The sequence below is a fragment of the Perca fluviatilis genome, chromosome 21 (assembly GCF_010015445.1).
Source record: "Perca fluviatilis chromosome 21, GENO_Pfluv_1.0, whole genome shotgun sequence".
Lineage (NCBI taxonomy): Eukaryota > Metazoa > Chordata > Actinopteri > Perciformes > Percidae > Perca > Perca fluviatilis.
Genome location: NC_053132.1, coordinates 5233099 through 5250377, shown reverse-complemented (window position 1 = coordinate 5250377; position 17279 = coordinate 5233099). Strand labels below are relative to the sequence as shown.

At 40.0% G+C, this 17279-nt stretch overlaps 1 protein-coding gene across 1 annotated transcript in view; it reads right to left on the bottom strand.

The window, feature by feature from the left end:
• Nucleotides 1–619: 619 nt before the first annotated feature.
• The window catches only part of fmnl1b (formin-like 1b), a 51008-nt gene continuing 34348 nt past the window's right edge, over nucleotides 620–17279 (bottom strand). Inside the window, 13 exon segments of the mRNA XM_039789282.1 lie at nucleotides 620–2285; nucleotides 4027–4141; nucleotides 5726–5818; nucleotides 5981–6082; nucleotides 8805–8968; nucleotides 9933–10062; nucleotides 10235–10315; nucleotides 12223–12291; nucleotides 12932–13166; nucleotides 13700–13902; nucleotides 14768–14892; nucleotides 15845–15955; nucleotides 16549–16725. Coding sequence (XP_039645216.1) covers nucleotides 2185–2285; nucleotides 4027–4141; nucleotides 5726–5818; nucleotides 5981–6082; nucleotides 8805–8968; nucleotides 9933–10062; nucleotides 10235–10315; nucleotides 12223–12291; nucleotides 12932–13166; nucleotides 13700–13902; nucleotides 14768–14892; nucleotides 15845–15955; nucleotides 16549–16725 — 1706 coding nt within the window. The 3' untranslated portion in view covers nucleotides 620–2184.

The window sequence follows — 17279 nt, the reverse complement described above, 5'->3', positions numbered from 1 at the left end:
TGTTGAAAAAAGTCATAGTATAGTATGTCGAGCTATGTTATACTATATGTTTTTCTCCGACATGCTATTTAAAAAAAAAATTTTTTTTTAATCAAAGAATCAAAATCAGAATCAGCTTTAATGGCAAAGTAAATGTGAACAAATACAGGAAATTTGTCTTCAGATTTTTGTTTCTCATGCACATAAAGTACACACACAGGATCGTAAACAGTAATACAGTAGGGCAGTGCCTGTTTCCTGACTCTGGACTAGTAGAAGTCCTGGATGGAGGGCAGGTTGGCACCAATGTTTTCCTCTGCAGTCCTGTTTGGTGTCCGATCCAAACAGTGATGGAATTGCAGAAAACAGACTGGATGATCTCTCTCACACACACACACACACACACACACACACACACACACACACACACACACACACACACACACACACACACACACACACACACACACACACACACACACACACACACACACAAAAAAAAAAAAACACACACACAACACTCGACTATACTCCATGCTCCCCATCCTTGTCTTTGTTTCACCTTTTACCATACAACACTCCACTCTCTATTCTTTCATCCATGAATACACACATACATAAAAACCAAAAAGACAGTAAATCAATAAGAGTATAAAATGCTTTATTTGTTGAAATGCAGAAGCAACGTACTGTAGAAGTGACTCATTCTTACACTTCAGTATTAAAAATAATTTAAATATATTACAAATCTTCGGCCTAAATCTTTGATACCTCCTATGAGACAGAACATCAATTACCGCTGTCCATCTTTCTATTTCAAAACGAAGCCAATTAAAAAGTCATGTCTTGGGCATTTTTTAAGAAGACTATTAAAATGATTTATGAGTGTTCTGTTCGTCAAAGTTTGTTTTTAATGCCTTTGAAGATTCACTTTTAGCCGAGCGGCGTTAATGAAGCGCTCTTGTTACAGATCAGCCGCAATTTTCTTTACTGAGCTCAGAGGACATTCAGTGTCATTAGGATCAAGCCTAGAGAATATTCACCCAAACATTTGATTATTCAAATCACAGAACGTTTCAACAATCATAGACTTGGTCGGCATTACTGGGAACGCCCACTAAAACGTCATGTCCATTGCTGCCGTGGGGGAAAACAAACCATTCTAATTAATGAGCGTGGACCTTGTTAGTGGATAATCTTTGTCAGATTTACGGTTGTTTTTCTGCTTGGTACCGAAAAGTTGCTGTGTGGCGTTCTTAATAAATTAAGTTTGATATACAGTTTAATACCACTCATGTCGCTGCTATAAACTGTAACAGTTACACAGAATTTATTCATTTAACATGCTTAGACATACTAGTCTTTAGTATAGCTTTAATGAACATGGGGTAACAACAGACTGTTTGATGACCCTGGGATAACGTTACTGATAAACAGTCAGATTGAATCATCTAAAATTAGCTAACGGTTAACGTTAGCTGTCTCTTACCTGGAGACTCAATCAGGTGGCTAACATTAACAAAAAATGTGGGGAAACGACACCTCTGGCCGTTCCGTTGGGTCCTTTGTCCAGTCACTTATAATGTTCGGACAATCCAACCCAATATGGCTCAGTTTTTTAATGTATCTTTCTCTGTCAAGCGGTAAAAGTGCTTTTGAGTAGTCCATACTGGGTTAACGCTATGTTATCCAGTCAGGGGAAAGGATTGTTTTCCCCCACGGCGACTCTGCCACAGGCCACGCCCCCAGCTATGACAAGTCACTGACCAAGTGTATCCAAGTTTTTTTTTTTAAGATTATTTTTTGGGCCATTTTCTTAGGCCTTTATTCGACAGGACAGCTGAAGACATGAGAGGGGGAACGACATGCAGCAAAGGGCCGCAGGTCGGAGTCTAACCCGGGCCCGCTGCGTCGAGGAGTAAACCTCCATATATGGGCGCCCGCTCTAACAACTGAGCTATGTATCGCCCGTGTCTCCGAGTTCTGACTTTATACAGAAAGATGCCTCGCTGTAACACAAAGAGCGTGTGTGTGTGTGTGTGTGTGTGTGTGTGTGTGTGTGTCAGGGAACAGTTTGACTTTCTGAACCATGCATGTTCACCTCCGCGTTCTTAAACATGCACGAGGAAGTAAGATGGCTGCCACGGTGGGTTTAAACGTTGTGCTCTTGCAGTTGAAAGCTTTCAGTGTGGTGTGCAGTGTTTTTCAGAGGGAGATGTCTGAGGACACGTTGAGCTGTTGTCCTGGTTTCCACTTGGCGCTGCGTCGGCCTCCGTCAGTCCGTCTGTACGGCTGATTCCTTAAATCTGACGAGACAGAGAACAAAACACACTGAGACAAGACGGACGACACATTTATGTTGCGATATTAAACTTTAGTCTGGATCATTTAAGTCCTGTCCAGTGGTAGAAGAAGTATTCAGATCCATTACTGCAGTAAAAGTACTAATACCACACTGTAAAAGTTACTTAATTAAAATACTTAAAGTAAAATACCCCCTGTCTGTGTTTATTGTATCTGATGTTTCTGGATTAATATTACTTTTTGAAAGAAGCAGAAACAATCTTTTACAAACCGTTCTAATAAACGCTATATAGCCAAAGGTATGTGGACACCCTGTTGTGTACTTTAGTCGTATATAGTTGTTAAATAGTGTTTTAAAAAGGTGGCATTAATCTCTATTTGGGTACGTGTACATGTTTGCTCACCTCAACTGAATTTAGAGACCATATCTCATGTTTTAGGATACATTTTCTGACCAGAGTAGGTTTTTATGTGCTTCAAAGAAATGTTTACAGAACATTTAAATCAAGTTTATGAATATAAACCTTATAAACCTGTTTCAGTTTCAGGCTGTAATATGACATTAACAGCACATATGTGAGATTCCCTCAATTAAAGATGAAGATGTAAATATTCCTTTTGAGTATGTCAGAGGTGCAGCGAGAGAGAGAAACCGCTTCTCGTTCAGCAACGTGGAGAGCCGAGTGGAAGAGAAACAGACACACAGAGCAGCGAGGGATTTTAAAGGAGAAGTCACCTCGTCGCTGAAGACGGAGTCGCAGTAGAGGCGAGAGGAGCGCTTGGCAGAGCGGGCCGTGAAGGGCACGGACTTAAGAGCTGGAGACGCCAGAGAAAAAACAGGGAGAGAGAGGGAGAGAAGAAAGTGAGGTAAGCATTAAAAGAGTGAAGAGAAAAAGCTGAGTTTCCTGAAAGAGTAAACAGGAGGACATGTTAAATAATGCAGCAGTGCATCTTCCCGAGGTTCAGCCAGGACGTTTAGTTTAAAGGAGTAATTCAACATATTGGGGGGAAAAAAAACTTATTGGTGTTCTTTTCCCGAGAAGATCAATATCATGTCCGTCCATTTCAGCTGGAAGCTACGATGTGGTTAGCCTAGCTTAGCATAAACACTGAGAGCGAAGGGAAACAGCTAGCCCGGCTCTATCCAAAGTGAAACAATACACCGACCGAGACCTCTAAAGCTCACTGATAAACACGATGGCTCTTGTTTCATCTGAACACAAACAGAAATGTAAGAACGACAATCTGTGAGTGTCGGGGGAAGTTACATGTCGGTTCAGTTCAAAAAATAAATACAACTATTCTTAATTCTCACATACACACTATTTCTGCGTTTTAACCCATCCTAAGTATCAGGAGCAGCGGACAGCTTTACATACAGCGTCCGGGGAGCTACTTGGGATTCAGTGTCTTGCTCAGGGACACTTTGACATGTGGCCAGAGGAGCCTGGGATTGAACCGTCAACCCTGTGCAGAGCCAGGCTACTTGTTGCCACCTGCCTTCAGTGTCTATATGCTAAGCTACACTAACCACGTCCTTACCTCAGCTCCTCCAGTGGTTTTCATCTTCTCATCTGACTTTTGGAAGAAAAGAAAGCTACCATAATTAAGTGTGTTTCTCAAAATGTTGAACTAACCTTTAAATCAGAAACCCAAGAGGAAAGGTGATGGAGGTATTACTGTGTATCTTTCGTACATTGAACCCAGTCACCGTCAACTTCGCGGTGCAGTGTATGTGCGTACCTGTGATGATGTCCTCGATGGCTCCGTCCTTCCCCTCCCTCACCAGAGGAGACGCCTGCTTCTTCTTCAGCTCCGCGATCAGATCCATCTGTGGCAGTTTGGACGTCACGCAAATCTGAAACATCAAGCATGTCCAAGTGTGACTTTCCTCTCGTCCATTGATGCTTTACCTTTTAAGGGATAACTCTGGTTTCTTACAGCTTGAAGGCCCTATTTTAACGATCTAAGTGCACGGTGTGAAGCGCCTGGCTCAGGTGCGTTTAGGGCGTGTCCGAATCCACTTTTGCTAGTTTGACGGTGGAAAAAAAGGGTCTGTGTGCCGGGCGTCTGGTTCTAAAGGGTTGTACTTAGTGTCTTCATTAATCAGAGGTGTGTTTTGGGCCTAACATGCAATCAACCAATCAGAGATCATCTCCCATTCCCTTTAAAAGCCAGGCGCGTTTGGACCTTGGAGCATTGCTGTTATGATGGCGGATTTGCACCTTAATATTTTTATTTGTAATCTTCTGCGTGTGTGTGTGTGTGTGTGTGTGTGTGTGTCCCTGTTTGTGTAACAAGCATAGTGTGCGCGCGCGCTGTGCATAAGTCTAGGCACATTTTACTAATGAGCTGTTAAAATAACAATGAAATGCTGCGTTATTGACTTTAGACCAGGTTTTTGTTGGTGAAGGGCGCGATCACTTCCCGCTGCCTCAAGATGGCAATACGCCCAGAATGCACCTGAACACACCTCCCTGTAAGACCAGCACGCCCAGAATGCACTTGAACACACCTCCCTGTAAGACCAGCACGCCCAGAATGCACCTGAACACACCTCCCTGTAAGACCAGCACGCCCAGAATGCACCTGAACACACCTCACTGTAAGACCAGCACGCCCAGAATGCACCTGAACACACCTCCCTGTAAGACCAGCACGCCCAGAATGCACCTGAACACACCTCACTGTAAGACCAGCACGCCCAGAATGCACCTGAACACACCTCCCTGTAAGACCCAGCACGCCCAGAATGCACCTGAACACACCTCACTGTAAGACCAGCACGCCCAGAATGTACCTGAACACACCTCACTGTAAGACCAGCACGCCCATGGGCGCACAGATGGGTGCAGGTGCATTTGTTATTTAAACGACACGGGCTCTGGACGGGAAACTGACAACTGCGTCGGGCTTTGCGCTGGCCGGGGAGGGCCCAGAGTCTTTTAATTTTATTTATGTGGTCAAAAATTACAATTTTGCCTCAAAGTGCTTTACAATCCGTACAGCATACGACACCTTTTAATTTTTAGACTCAGAGGGTTTAAGGATTGAAAAAAAAGACACTGGAGATTACTGATGCCAAAATATCCCCAAAAAGCCATTCAGATGTACTTCTTGCTGGGGCAACTGTTATCGACAGTCCGAGATGACGTCCTCAAATGTCTTGCTTTGTCAACAACTCAAAGATATAAAATGAAGAACCTAGAAGATATTCACATTAAGGAAGCTGGAATCAAAGAAGTTTGACTTTTCTTTTTACTAATAACTCGTTGACAACTCTTCGATTTATCGTTGCAGCTCTACAGTAGTTGGGTTTAGTGGTAGCTAAGGGGATAATTAAAGCTTAAAAATATTTGTTTCATGCTCAGCAGTAAGTCAGTAGGTCTATGAATACGTAGCTGCTCGTGTATTTTGAGAGGAAACTAAATGATTCAGTTACCTTATTCCCACTGACTGCGGCTTTAGGTGGAGTTGATGGAGCTTCACAGTTCAGCACCTGTTTCTTCCTCTGCTCGTTCTCCTGCTCAGCTTGCTATCAGAGAAGACGTATTTTAATAGCATCTACTTATCTAAAGGTCAAATAATTAGCTCACTGACTGGGCTGTAAGTTTGCAGGTTTTCATTATCAGTAAAGCAGACATCGGCCCTGTGGGTTCATTCAGACCACGGATCAATAAGAGGAGCGTTATCTGACCTTGTATGCTTTGATGAACCTGACAAAAACAGGGAAGAACACAGAGGGTGGAGTGGTCTTAGAGTTCTCTCCAAAGTACTCCACAGCAGAGTCGTATGCATCCTGTAATACACAGAGACAAAACTATACTCTTTAGCTTCAATTCCGCTCAAATAAAATACATGCGACTACCAGAAACGTGGCAATTGACGAAAAAAGTCATAAAAAGTCATAGTATAGTATGTCGAAAAAGTCATAAAAGTCAGTATAGCATAACAAAAAAGTCATAAAAAGTCACAGTATAGCATGTCGAAAAAAGTAATCAAAAGTCATAGTGTAGTATGTCGAAAAAAGGCATAGTATATTATTTTGAAAAAAGTAATACAAAGTCATTGTATAGCATGTCGAAAAAGTCATTGTATAGCATGTCGAAAAAAGTCATAAAAGTCATAGTATAGTATGTCGAAAAAGTTATAGTATAGTATGTCGAACAAGTCATAAAAGTCATAGTATAGTATGTCGAAAAAGTCATAAAAGTCATAGTATAGTATGTCGAAAAAAAGTCATAAAAAGTCATAGTATAGTATGTCGAAAAAGTCATAAAAGTACGGTGGCCGGGAAGTGCAATGCAACATTACAAAGAATGAAACACTTTTACAAAGCTCGAGACAAATTTACATTTTGGAAAACAAATTTACATTTTGGAAAACAAATTTACATTTTGGAAAACAAAATAACATTTTAGAAAACAAATTTACATTTTGGAAAACAAATTTACATTTTGGAAAACAAATTTACATTTTGGAAAACAAAATAACATTTTAGAAAACAAATTTACATTTTGGAAAACAAAATAACATTTTAGAAAACAAATTTACATTTTGGAAAACAAAATAACATTTTCGAAAACAAATTTACGTTTTAGAAAAACAATTTACATTTTGGAAAACAAAATAACATTTTCGAAAACAAATTTACGTTTAGAAAACAAATTTACATTTTGGAAAACAAAATAACATTTTAGAAAACAAATTTACATTTTCGAAAACAAATTTACATTTTAGGAAACAAATTAACAAGATGCAAAACACTTTTACCAGTCCCAAAACAAATTTACAAATGACAGATTCTTCACGGAAAGGGGAATGTACCATATACCGGAAGTGATGAGGTGTTGTTGGTGAGCGCCAGTCAATTTGTGTTGTTGTGAGTGAGTATATGGCGTGAATGAAGTTTATGGTGACTTTACGTGGGTCGGTGTTTGGAGTTTTTATATGACGCGGACCTGACGGAAACATTGGAAAAACAGGGAACGTATCGACAGCCGCGGCCGGATCGAAGTTCCAGCAGGGGGCAGCTGAGTCCGTCTGCAGCTGCAGGACCTGGAGCTCACTGCCCATTCCTGGGAGCCAAAACCGACACCACGCAGCTGGAGACCCAGGCCGTATTGCTGGGCCCGCTGGAGGGAAGGGAAGCCCAGGAGAATCAGATCCAGGACTAAACGGAGCGGACTGTCACAGCCTGCTGAAGTTTAAATCACAGGTTTCCTAAAGGGAGTCTGGCGGGACTCGGACTGTGGACGACGAAAACACGACTTAAAGTCTCGTTAAATAAATAAATACATGCAGAAATAAATGAATCATTAGTGGGGGAGTGAGCCTGGACATTTCAGTCTGTTTAAACTTCACTTTGCAGCAGAACCTCTTAGTTCAGAAGGGTGAAGTTTCCGTTTGTACTCATATCTGTGAACTGATTATAATAAATATTCTTTGTATTAACACATTAATTAGTCTCTTTGTCTTTTGTTTAAAAAAAATTAGAACATCGCATGAGATTTTGACGATTTATAGTGATTTTATTTCCGTTAGACCTTTGCCACATTGACGCCTGATGCATTAAGGACGGCCCATAGACAGTATATAAGGCGTGCCTCCCTGTTCCAAGATGGCGGCTCTATTGACGCATTCGATCCATAACTGCCGTAGTCAAGGCGACATGTATACAAAACCTCATCACTTCGGAATGTGGTACATTCCCTTTCCGTGAAGAATCTGTCATTTGTAAATTTGTTTCGGGACTGGTAAAAGTGTTTTGCATCTTGTTAATTTGTTTTCGAAAATGTAAATTTGTTTTCTAAAATGTTATTTTGTTTTCCAAAATGTAAATTTGTTTTCTAAAATGTAAATTTGTTTTCGAAAATGTTATTTTGTTTTCCAAAATGTAAATTTGTTTTCTAAAATGTTATTTTGTTTTCCAAAATGTAAATTTGTTTTCTAAAATGTTATTTTGTTTTCCAAAATGTAAATTTGTTTTCCAAAATGTAAATTTGTTTTCTAAAATGTAAATTTGTTTTCTAAAATGTTATTTTGTTTTCCAAAATGTAAATTTGTTTTCCAAAATGTAAATTTGTTTTCCAAAATGTAAATTTGTTTTCCAAAATGTAAAAGTGTTTCATTCTTTGTAATGTTGCATTGCACTTCCCGGCCACCGTATAAAAGTCATAGTATAGTATGTCGAAAAAGTCATAGTATAGTATGTCGAAAAATTCATAAAAGTCATAGTATAGTATGTCGAAAAATTCATAAAAGTCATAGTATAGTATGTCGAAAAAGTCATAAAAGTCATAGTATAGTATGTCGAAAAAGTCATAAAAAGTCATAGTATAGTATGTCGAAAAATTCATAAAAGTCATAGTATAGTATGTCGAAAAAGTCATAGTATAGTATGTCGAAAAAGTCATAAAAGTCATAGTACAGTATGTCGAAAAAAGTCATAAAAGTCATAGTATAATATGGCAAAAAAAAGGGAAATATGAGTAGAGTTTATATTGGTTATTAAAGCTGACCTGGGCAGTTTTTCCGTCTGCTGTGAGCGAGTGGAGCAGCTCAGTGTTGCTGCTGAGAAAGGTCTGGAGAACAGGATTGTCTTTTTCCACGCTGAGCTCCCTCCTGCTCACCTCCATGCCGCGCTCCAGAGCTCGCACATCCTGCAGGATGCTGTCCAGAGAAACTACAAAGGGACGAGACGGGGAGCTCCGTCATTTAAGAGCTAGCATGCTCATCAGTGCTGATAGAACATTAATTAGATTATATGGTGCTAATGCTGATGTCGGGGTCACACTGTGGCATCAGGGTGAAAGGATAGATAACATGAACTAAGGATTTATAATAAATTATGAATAAAGTGATGTTCCTACTGTCATAACTCCTCATTAACATTTGACATTTGACACATTCATATCTGCACAAGTGGGATTAAGTGTCTTTGTGTGATTGAATTTACAACCATACAATACTTTTATTTTGGGGTATCTACCCAAAACACAATGGAAAGACCAAAGTCACCCCAAATTAGCTGCCGCACCACCAGGCTCAAGGACAGCTTCATCCTGCAGGCTCAGGATTTACTTTATTACTGCACCTTTCTCTTTATATACTTTGACTGTTTCACAACTGTTTACACCTCTGTGTGTGGATATGTGTGTATATATATATATATATATATATATATATATATATATTTAAAGCTATAGTGCGTAATTTCTGATGCCCCCATGAGGAATTCTAAGTAATGACAACTAAACTGTCGGCGTGTAGACATGATACAAACACTCCCCTCCTCCTCCACACAGTTGCTAGTAGCCAAGGAGGACACGGAGGATTAAAAAACATGATGGACTCTTCAGAAGAGGGCATCATCTTCACTCAAGTTTCTGCGCGGGAAAGTCACCGGACGCCACAATCTTCTGAACATAGTCCTACTGAGAAATCCAGAGAGAGTTGTGTGGAGATGATAGTCTTAATTAGCTTTATAGCGACTCATTTGGCGATGGCTTGAATGTAACGGACGTTTATTAATATCAAAAAGTTAGGCACTAAAGCTTTAAGAATAAGTCTGGTGTCTGAGGCTACTGACTCCTACTACGATCAACGGCTGCTGCTACGTCCCCCGACACCTCTGTTCATGTCCTCACCCAGCGCCGCCTTGTCCAGGAAGTGCAGCTCTGTGTAGAAGGCCTGGACCTGCGGGTATTTCTCCTGGATGATGCTGACGATGAAGTGCAGCAACGTCTGCTTTCGGTCTGTAGATTTGGTGTCTAACAGCTTGGGATAGGGAGCAGAAAACAACAAAAGACAACAGACAAAAATGAGACTTGTCTAAAAGATTGTTAGATTACTTATATAAATGTAATACTAAGTGACATTTGTGTGTTTCAGTGCAAAATCTGTTTGTAGTTGTAGTATTTTTAGATTTCTTTTGTCCTTTTTTACTCACCAAGTCTAAACTCTGCAGGCGGAAGCCGTACGCTGCCCCTCGCTTGCTGCTGTTCATGTAGTTTCCGAACGCTAATATGATCTTTACATTATAAACAGAAACAATAAAACGTCAATCATTGAGTAATTGCGCATAGAGGAGCAAAGCCCACACAGACTTAAAGTTTGACCTTTGTCAGAAAAGAACATTTTTAACTTCTTAACTTACAACTTCTTGGATACAATATTTTAAGTTAAAGGTGCCCTGCCACGTATTTAATTACTTTGTGGTAATGTCTGAACTTCTACCATGGACTCTGTAACATTTCTTTGTGGAAAAAATGCCTTGGTTACCTTGTTTCAAGCCATTCTAGCGTGGTATAGAAAGCCGGCAGGAAGACTCAGCTCGATTTCTGCCAGTTCTCATTAATATTCAACGAGCTAAGCTGCTTGACTCTGATTGGCTAACAGCTAGCCAATGAGAGCCTGGCTGTCAGAATCCTTTACCCAGCCCAACTGGGCGAGCTAATGAATAGTAATGAGCTCAGGCAACATGATGTCAGACTGACCAGCTTTTGTGATTGGCCTGATTTCTCCGCTTATTTCTGTTCAGTGGCTAGAGCTGACAGAGGAGGTAGCAGTTCATTTTCACATTCACGACATAACACAAACACATATGGACCTGACATATTTCAAAAAATGCAAGTAAAAATTGTATTGTGTGGCAGGGCACCTTTAAGAACTCCTTCTCCTCCGTCTCCTTCCACTCCCAAAGTACAAGGGATATAACAGAAGGTTCCTTCCTAAAACACTAGTATTTTCTAATTATTCAAACGGAGAAAGTCACTGGAAAGGAGGGACATTTGACGAAGTGTCACCCTTTAAATCATCATGTAAACAACAATGAAACATAAAATGGTCTTCAGACTCACAAACGGCCATTCTCTTCAGGGAGAGAATAGCTGTTTTTACAGCTAATAAACGTAAATGTGCACACAGATCTTTGACTCTGGTTCACGTTTTACATTCACATACTTTACAGTTACCTTTTAAAAGACTATGTTTTGTAATTTAGGTTTGCAGCAAACAATATACCATTGCTCCCTTTACATGAGGAAAAATAACATATGCATGCAGGGACTTGAAATTAAATGCAATTATTAATAAACCGACATCTTAGCGATAATTTAGATTCCTTTCAGCTTAATTAAAGTGCTCATATTATGCTCATTTCCAGGTTCAAAATTAGTTTTTAATTAATGAGGTTATATCAGAATAAGTTTACATGGTTTAAAACACCATATTTTTTGATGTACTGCACTTTCCCACAGCTCCTCTTTTCACCCTGTGTGTTGAGCTCTTTGTTTTAGCTACATAGTGAGGCATCTCACTTCTGTTCCATCTTTGTTGGGAGTCGCACATGCTCAGTAGCTAGGTAAGGACTACTAGCCAGTCAGAAGCAGAGTATGAGGGCGTGCCCTGACAGTACCTAGGTAAGGACTACTAGCCAGTCAGAAGCAGAGTATGAGGGCGTGCCCTGACAGTACCTAGGTAAGGACTACTAGCCAGTCAGAAGCAGAGTATGAGGGCGTGCCCTGACAGTACCTAGGTAAGGACTACTAGCCAGTCAGAAGCAGAGTATGAGGGCGTGCCCTGACAGTAGCTAGGTAAGGACTACTAGCCAGTCAGAAGCAGAGTATGAGGGCGTGCCATGCTAGCAGCTAAGTGAGCATTATAACGTGTGTTACAAAGTGACCATGTTTGTCTTTGAAGTAAAGGCTGGACTACAATAGAGCTGTTTGGAGCAGTTGGTGAACAGTGTTTTCTGTTGGAGATGGTAAGTCCCTTTGGGGGGGACTTTGGGCTTTTTCACTTTGTAAACCTATAACATGCACAAAAAAGATATATAACACAATAAAGGAAAGGGTTAAAAGCCAAAAAGCATATTATGAGCACTTTAATTATCCCTCACAGAACAGAGTCAGAGTCACATAAAGTGACTGTACTTACCTCGAGGATTTTCTTCAGCTTGCTGGAAGATTTGATCGACATTGAGGCGGCGATGATGGCATTCAGTTGCTGCCAGAAAGAGTTGAAATTCTATGATTATTATTTGATTCTCAGCGAAATATATAAACACAGATACAAAATGTATAAAACTAACAGATTAAAGTAGCCTGATATGTTTAATTTAGATTAAGTCTTGTCTGTTTAATGCATAAAGCATGAAATATGTGTGTTCTTAAAGCTATATTTTAACTTTTGAACTATTTTGTAGTGTTGTTCCCTTATTTGTCTCAATGACATGTTAAAATGTGTTACTTTTTTCTGTTGCTGTGTATTATATCATAACTTTTTTCATATAATTTTTGTTTCCACTGTTGGTTACTGTTTCATATGTTGAGTCATTACACTTATTTTCTGATCTTTATATTTTACACGTTTTATCGATGCTGTGTGATTTAAATTGTTGGAAGGGAGACTTGCAACACTTTGTGAAAGCTCATGGGGATCCAAAAAAACGTATGTTCTCAGTAATAAGTAACGGGAGTTAAAATTTCCCTCATAAAACAATCTTTTATCTCGGGACTATTTCCCGGCGGAGGTATACATGTCTTCTGTGTAGTTTCTAATGGACTGGATGCCTCCCATCTCACTTGGGTCTCTTCTCTGAAATACAGTTTAAGTCACTTCCTCGCCGTTTATCTCGTGAACTCACCGGCTGTATTAACTGGACGCTCTCAGGGAAATTGCCCATGAAGGTGAGAGTGCTGATGCGCTGGGAAAGCCGCGGGATCTTGCTGAAGCGCATCATGAAGCGGTCCTCCTCGCTGAGCTCGTCAGGTGGCCTGCCCTCACACTCGTAGTTGTGGATGAGCTTCATTTCGTACTCCGTGGGGATGAAACGCTCCAGGAGCTCGAGGAAGTCCAGGCTCAGAGCTCTCTGGTTGTACCTGTGGGGACGGCAGTGTAGAATAAAAAAAAAATAATAAAAAACAGTGTCATATATTGTAACGTCCCTCAATAAGCTGTCGGTGAGACGGTATAGCCGGTTTACTGCAGTTTAATGACTGACCTGAACACAGGCGACTGTGGGCCGTAGCCAACGCCAAATCAAAGAAACAATTCAATCAACTATCTGATATTACTAGCCACTCGCTAGCTCCCCGTACTCCAAACTGAACTCCTCTCTTCCTGCGGGACATAACAACCCCCCCCAACTACAGGTGTATAATCTGCCGTGGCTCACTCTCATAGGAAGATCATATGCATCTAAACTCACAACATGCTTACTTCACTGACAGGAGGAAATCTCAGTGTTTAACTCAACATCACTAATCTGGCTCAAACTACTGCCTCTAAACACTGTACACTGTAACATTTAAACATTAACATGAACACATTAACCTGAAGAATCAACACGGTCCGTTACAATATATATGATGCTGCTTTATAGTCAAATTATTTTGAGGATTTTCATACATACGTCTCGATTGCACAGCAGATATCAGATGCAGCCATTCCTTCCTTGCGCAGGGTGATGGCCAGGTTTTTGGCCCGGTTGGGCTCCATTAGAGACACTTTACTCGGCGTCTTGTGGGCCAGTTTCATCTTGAGGGTCCCCAGTTCGATAGGGGCGGCCTGGGCCTTGGTCTTGAACTGCTCCTCAAAATTCGCCATGTCAAGCTCCTAAGAAAGATGGAGGTCAGGAAAAAACGCAGAGATCAAATTAAAACTGATCGACGTGGTTCATTTTTGTTCTGATACAATAATAGACCCTTTCCACGGCAGACATTTTGGCTCATTTAAAGCAGGGTCAGCACAGGTGTAACTGGGACACTTGATGGACCAGAGCCATTGTTCGTTTCACCTGTTTTTCCTGCTACGAAAAGTCAAAATGTCAGCTGTGATAAAGGTCTATAGAGCTCAACAGTCTGGTAAGTAAGTAAAAATCCCATTGATTGATTGATGAATTCCTCATGGGGGCGACAGAAACTACACACTATAGCTTTAAGAAAAACATGTTTTATTCACAATCTTATGGAGAAATACTACACTACCCACAATCCCCAAGAGTAACGGCAACATCTCTGATCGGTCCAACTCACCATTACCATGGAAATGTTTACCGTACCTGCGAACGGCTAGAGCTAGCTGCTACCATTGAAGGCTATGATAGTTTCTCTACACAGTCTTGTACCTTTGGCTTTCTTGCCATTTTCAAAATATTCTTTTGCGCCGAATCAAATCTTTTATGGTCACAACCAACTGGTTGGCTCGTTCCAGACTTAAAACTTTTTATACAAGCAACTTTTGAATTGTCAATGGAACAATTGAATGGGGAAAAACACTTCAGGAACCAGAGCTGTTACAAAAGTGGGCGGTCACTGTTGAGCTCTATTGTACGAGTGATATTGGAGGAATTGGAGGAAAAGAAAAGAAATATATAAATACATTTAGAGAATGTCTCGAGTTTGAGAGACAAAATGGATATATGATACGTTTTGTGTGTACAGTACATAGCGGAGACGGTGGAAACATGAACTGGTCCAACCTCTAAGACGTGCTCATCGTCCAGCTCGTTGAAGATGGTTCCTGCCACCTGGTTGGATTTAAGGGCCTGCCAGTTCAACAGGGGCATGCGGTATTTGGTTTGAATAGGCTTCTTCTTTTTACAACCTGGAAGAAAAATTAGAATTATCTGACATAAAAAATCTAAGTTTTTCTACAAAAACAGGTTTATTTTTAGGACTTTTCTCTAATATTTTTTTTTTTTTGTAATACAGTACAGGCCAAAAGTTTGGACACACCTTCTCATTCAGTGTGTTTCCTTTTTATTTTCATGACTATTTACATTGTAGATTCTCACTGAAGGCATCAAAACTATGAATGAACACATATGTATGTACTTAAGCAAAAAAGTGTGAAATAACTGAAAACATGTCTTATATTTTAGATTCTTCAAAGTAGCCACCCTTTGCTTTTTATTAATAAGGGAAATAATTCCACTAATTAACCCTGACAAAGCACACCTGTGAAGGTAAAACCATTTCAGGTGACTACCTCATGAAGCTCATTGAGAGAACACCAAGGGTTTGCAGAGTTATCAAAAAAAGCAAAGGGTGGCTACTTTGAAGAATCTAAAATATAAGATATGTTTTCAGTTATTTCACACTTTTTTGTTAAGTACATAATTCCATATGTGTTCATTCATAGTTTTGATGCCTTCAGTGAGAATCTACAATTGAAATAGTCATGAAAATAAAGAAACACATTGAATGAGAAGGTGTGTCCAAACTTTTGGCCTGTACTGTATATTGTATAGTTTTAACACTTAGGCATCAACAAAGTATTTAAATGACAGGTTGTATTAAAGGGTCTCAAACTAAAATGTTTGGGAATCATTAGGGAATCATATTAGCAGATATGCTACTACAAAACTGAATTATTTAGGAAAAAAGTACACAAAACACCAACGGGGCAACCTAATGCTATTTATACTGGTGGTTAAAACAGTTTCAGAATTTAGGTCACACAACAGTGACCAAATACGGCTTAAAATGCCACATTGGCCCTGACATATTCCTGCTGCCTCTTCTCTGGAACCCCCCTGCTCCGATTGTGGACTCACCTGAGCTGCCATGAGTCACATCCCCTGATGGCTGGGTCGTACCACCTAGCAATAGGAAGGGTGGAGCTGCTGGTGGAGGTGGAGGAGGAGGAGGAGGAGTTCCAGTTAAGCCTAAAAGAAGAGCTGCAAAGGTTAATAGATTAGTTGTTGATAACTATTACATTGATCGCCAGTGCGAGTCATTTTTTTATGAAAAACTAAATCAAAACTCTCTGATCTCAGCTTGTTAAATGCGAATATGTTCTAGTTTCTTCTCTCCTCTGTGACAGCAAACTGAATATCTTTGAGTTGTGGAACAAAACGAGACATTTGAAGACGTCATCTTGGGGGGGGGTCTAGGGTTCGTCCCTCAAGAAAATGTCAAATAAATAAATAAAAAAGAAGAAGCAGTTTGACAACATTTTGGAGCATTTTTATTACCACATCTGCGTCTAAAACGTTGGAAAGGTGAAGCAGATAATAAAGAAATAACACTCAAAAAGCTTAAAGTCAAAGAAGTCCGCTGGGGACCGACTACAATAGTTAGATCTAAGGAAAGTCTTTTAGTTATTTTATTCGGCTAAGGTGCTGCACCTAAAAATTATAATGGTAGGGAAAACCCTGATCCACATTTCTCACCATTCTCTGACATTATATAGACCAAATAACTAATCGAGAATCCTCCAATTAATTGACAATGAAAATAATAGTAATTGCAGCCCTACCTAGAGGTGGAGGTGGTGGAGGAGGAGGTGGATGACTTCCAGTTGAGCCTGGAGGAGGAGGAGGAGGAGGAGGTGGAGCAGCTTGCACTGTCGCCGGCTGCAGAGAGAGGGGAGGCTGAGGGTCTGAGGAGGGGGGAGAGGTCTCGTGGTCTTGACCTGAATCTGCTTCATCTTTGGCTGTCAGGGGAACAACGAGACTGTCATTGTTAGCCTCTCATCTCTCTACATTCATGAAGTCGAGTCAACAAAACTCAAGATAAGCGTTAACATGGTAATGCTTTACTGTGCTGATATTTCACATTAACTTCTTAATTATTCCCTTGAAGATTTCCTGGAAATAACTACTTAATTTGTTGCTTATTATAGGAAAAACTGAGACTTTGTTCTTCATATGAGTTGAATTGTGTGCATTTGTGCATGTTCAGTGCTGTGAGCTCAACAAAAAAACACTATCTTAGCAATAATTATTTCCTTGAAGGTTTCCTGGAAAGAACTACTTAATTTCGTACTTAAAAACGTTCTGAAAGAATTATACCCTTCATACAGACTATGTTGAATTGTGTGCCTTCGTGCACGTTCAGTGCTGTGAGCTGACTATAAAAACACTCTACTGTAGGTTACACTTTCTTAGCAATTTAATGTAATCAATGAGTTTTCATTATGATTTGTGCCAAATCTCTTTTTAAAAAAAACATACTTTTTTAAATGCACTTTTACTTAATTAATTCCTT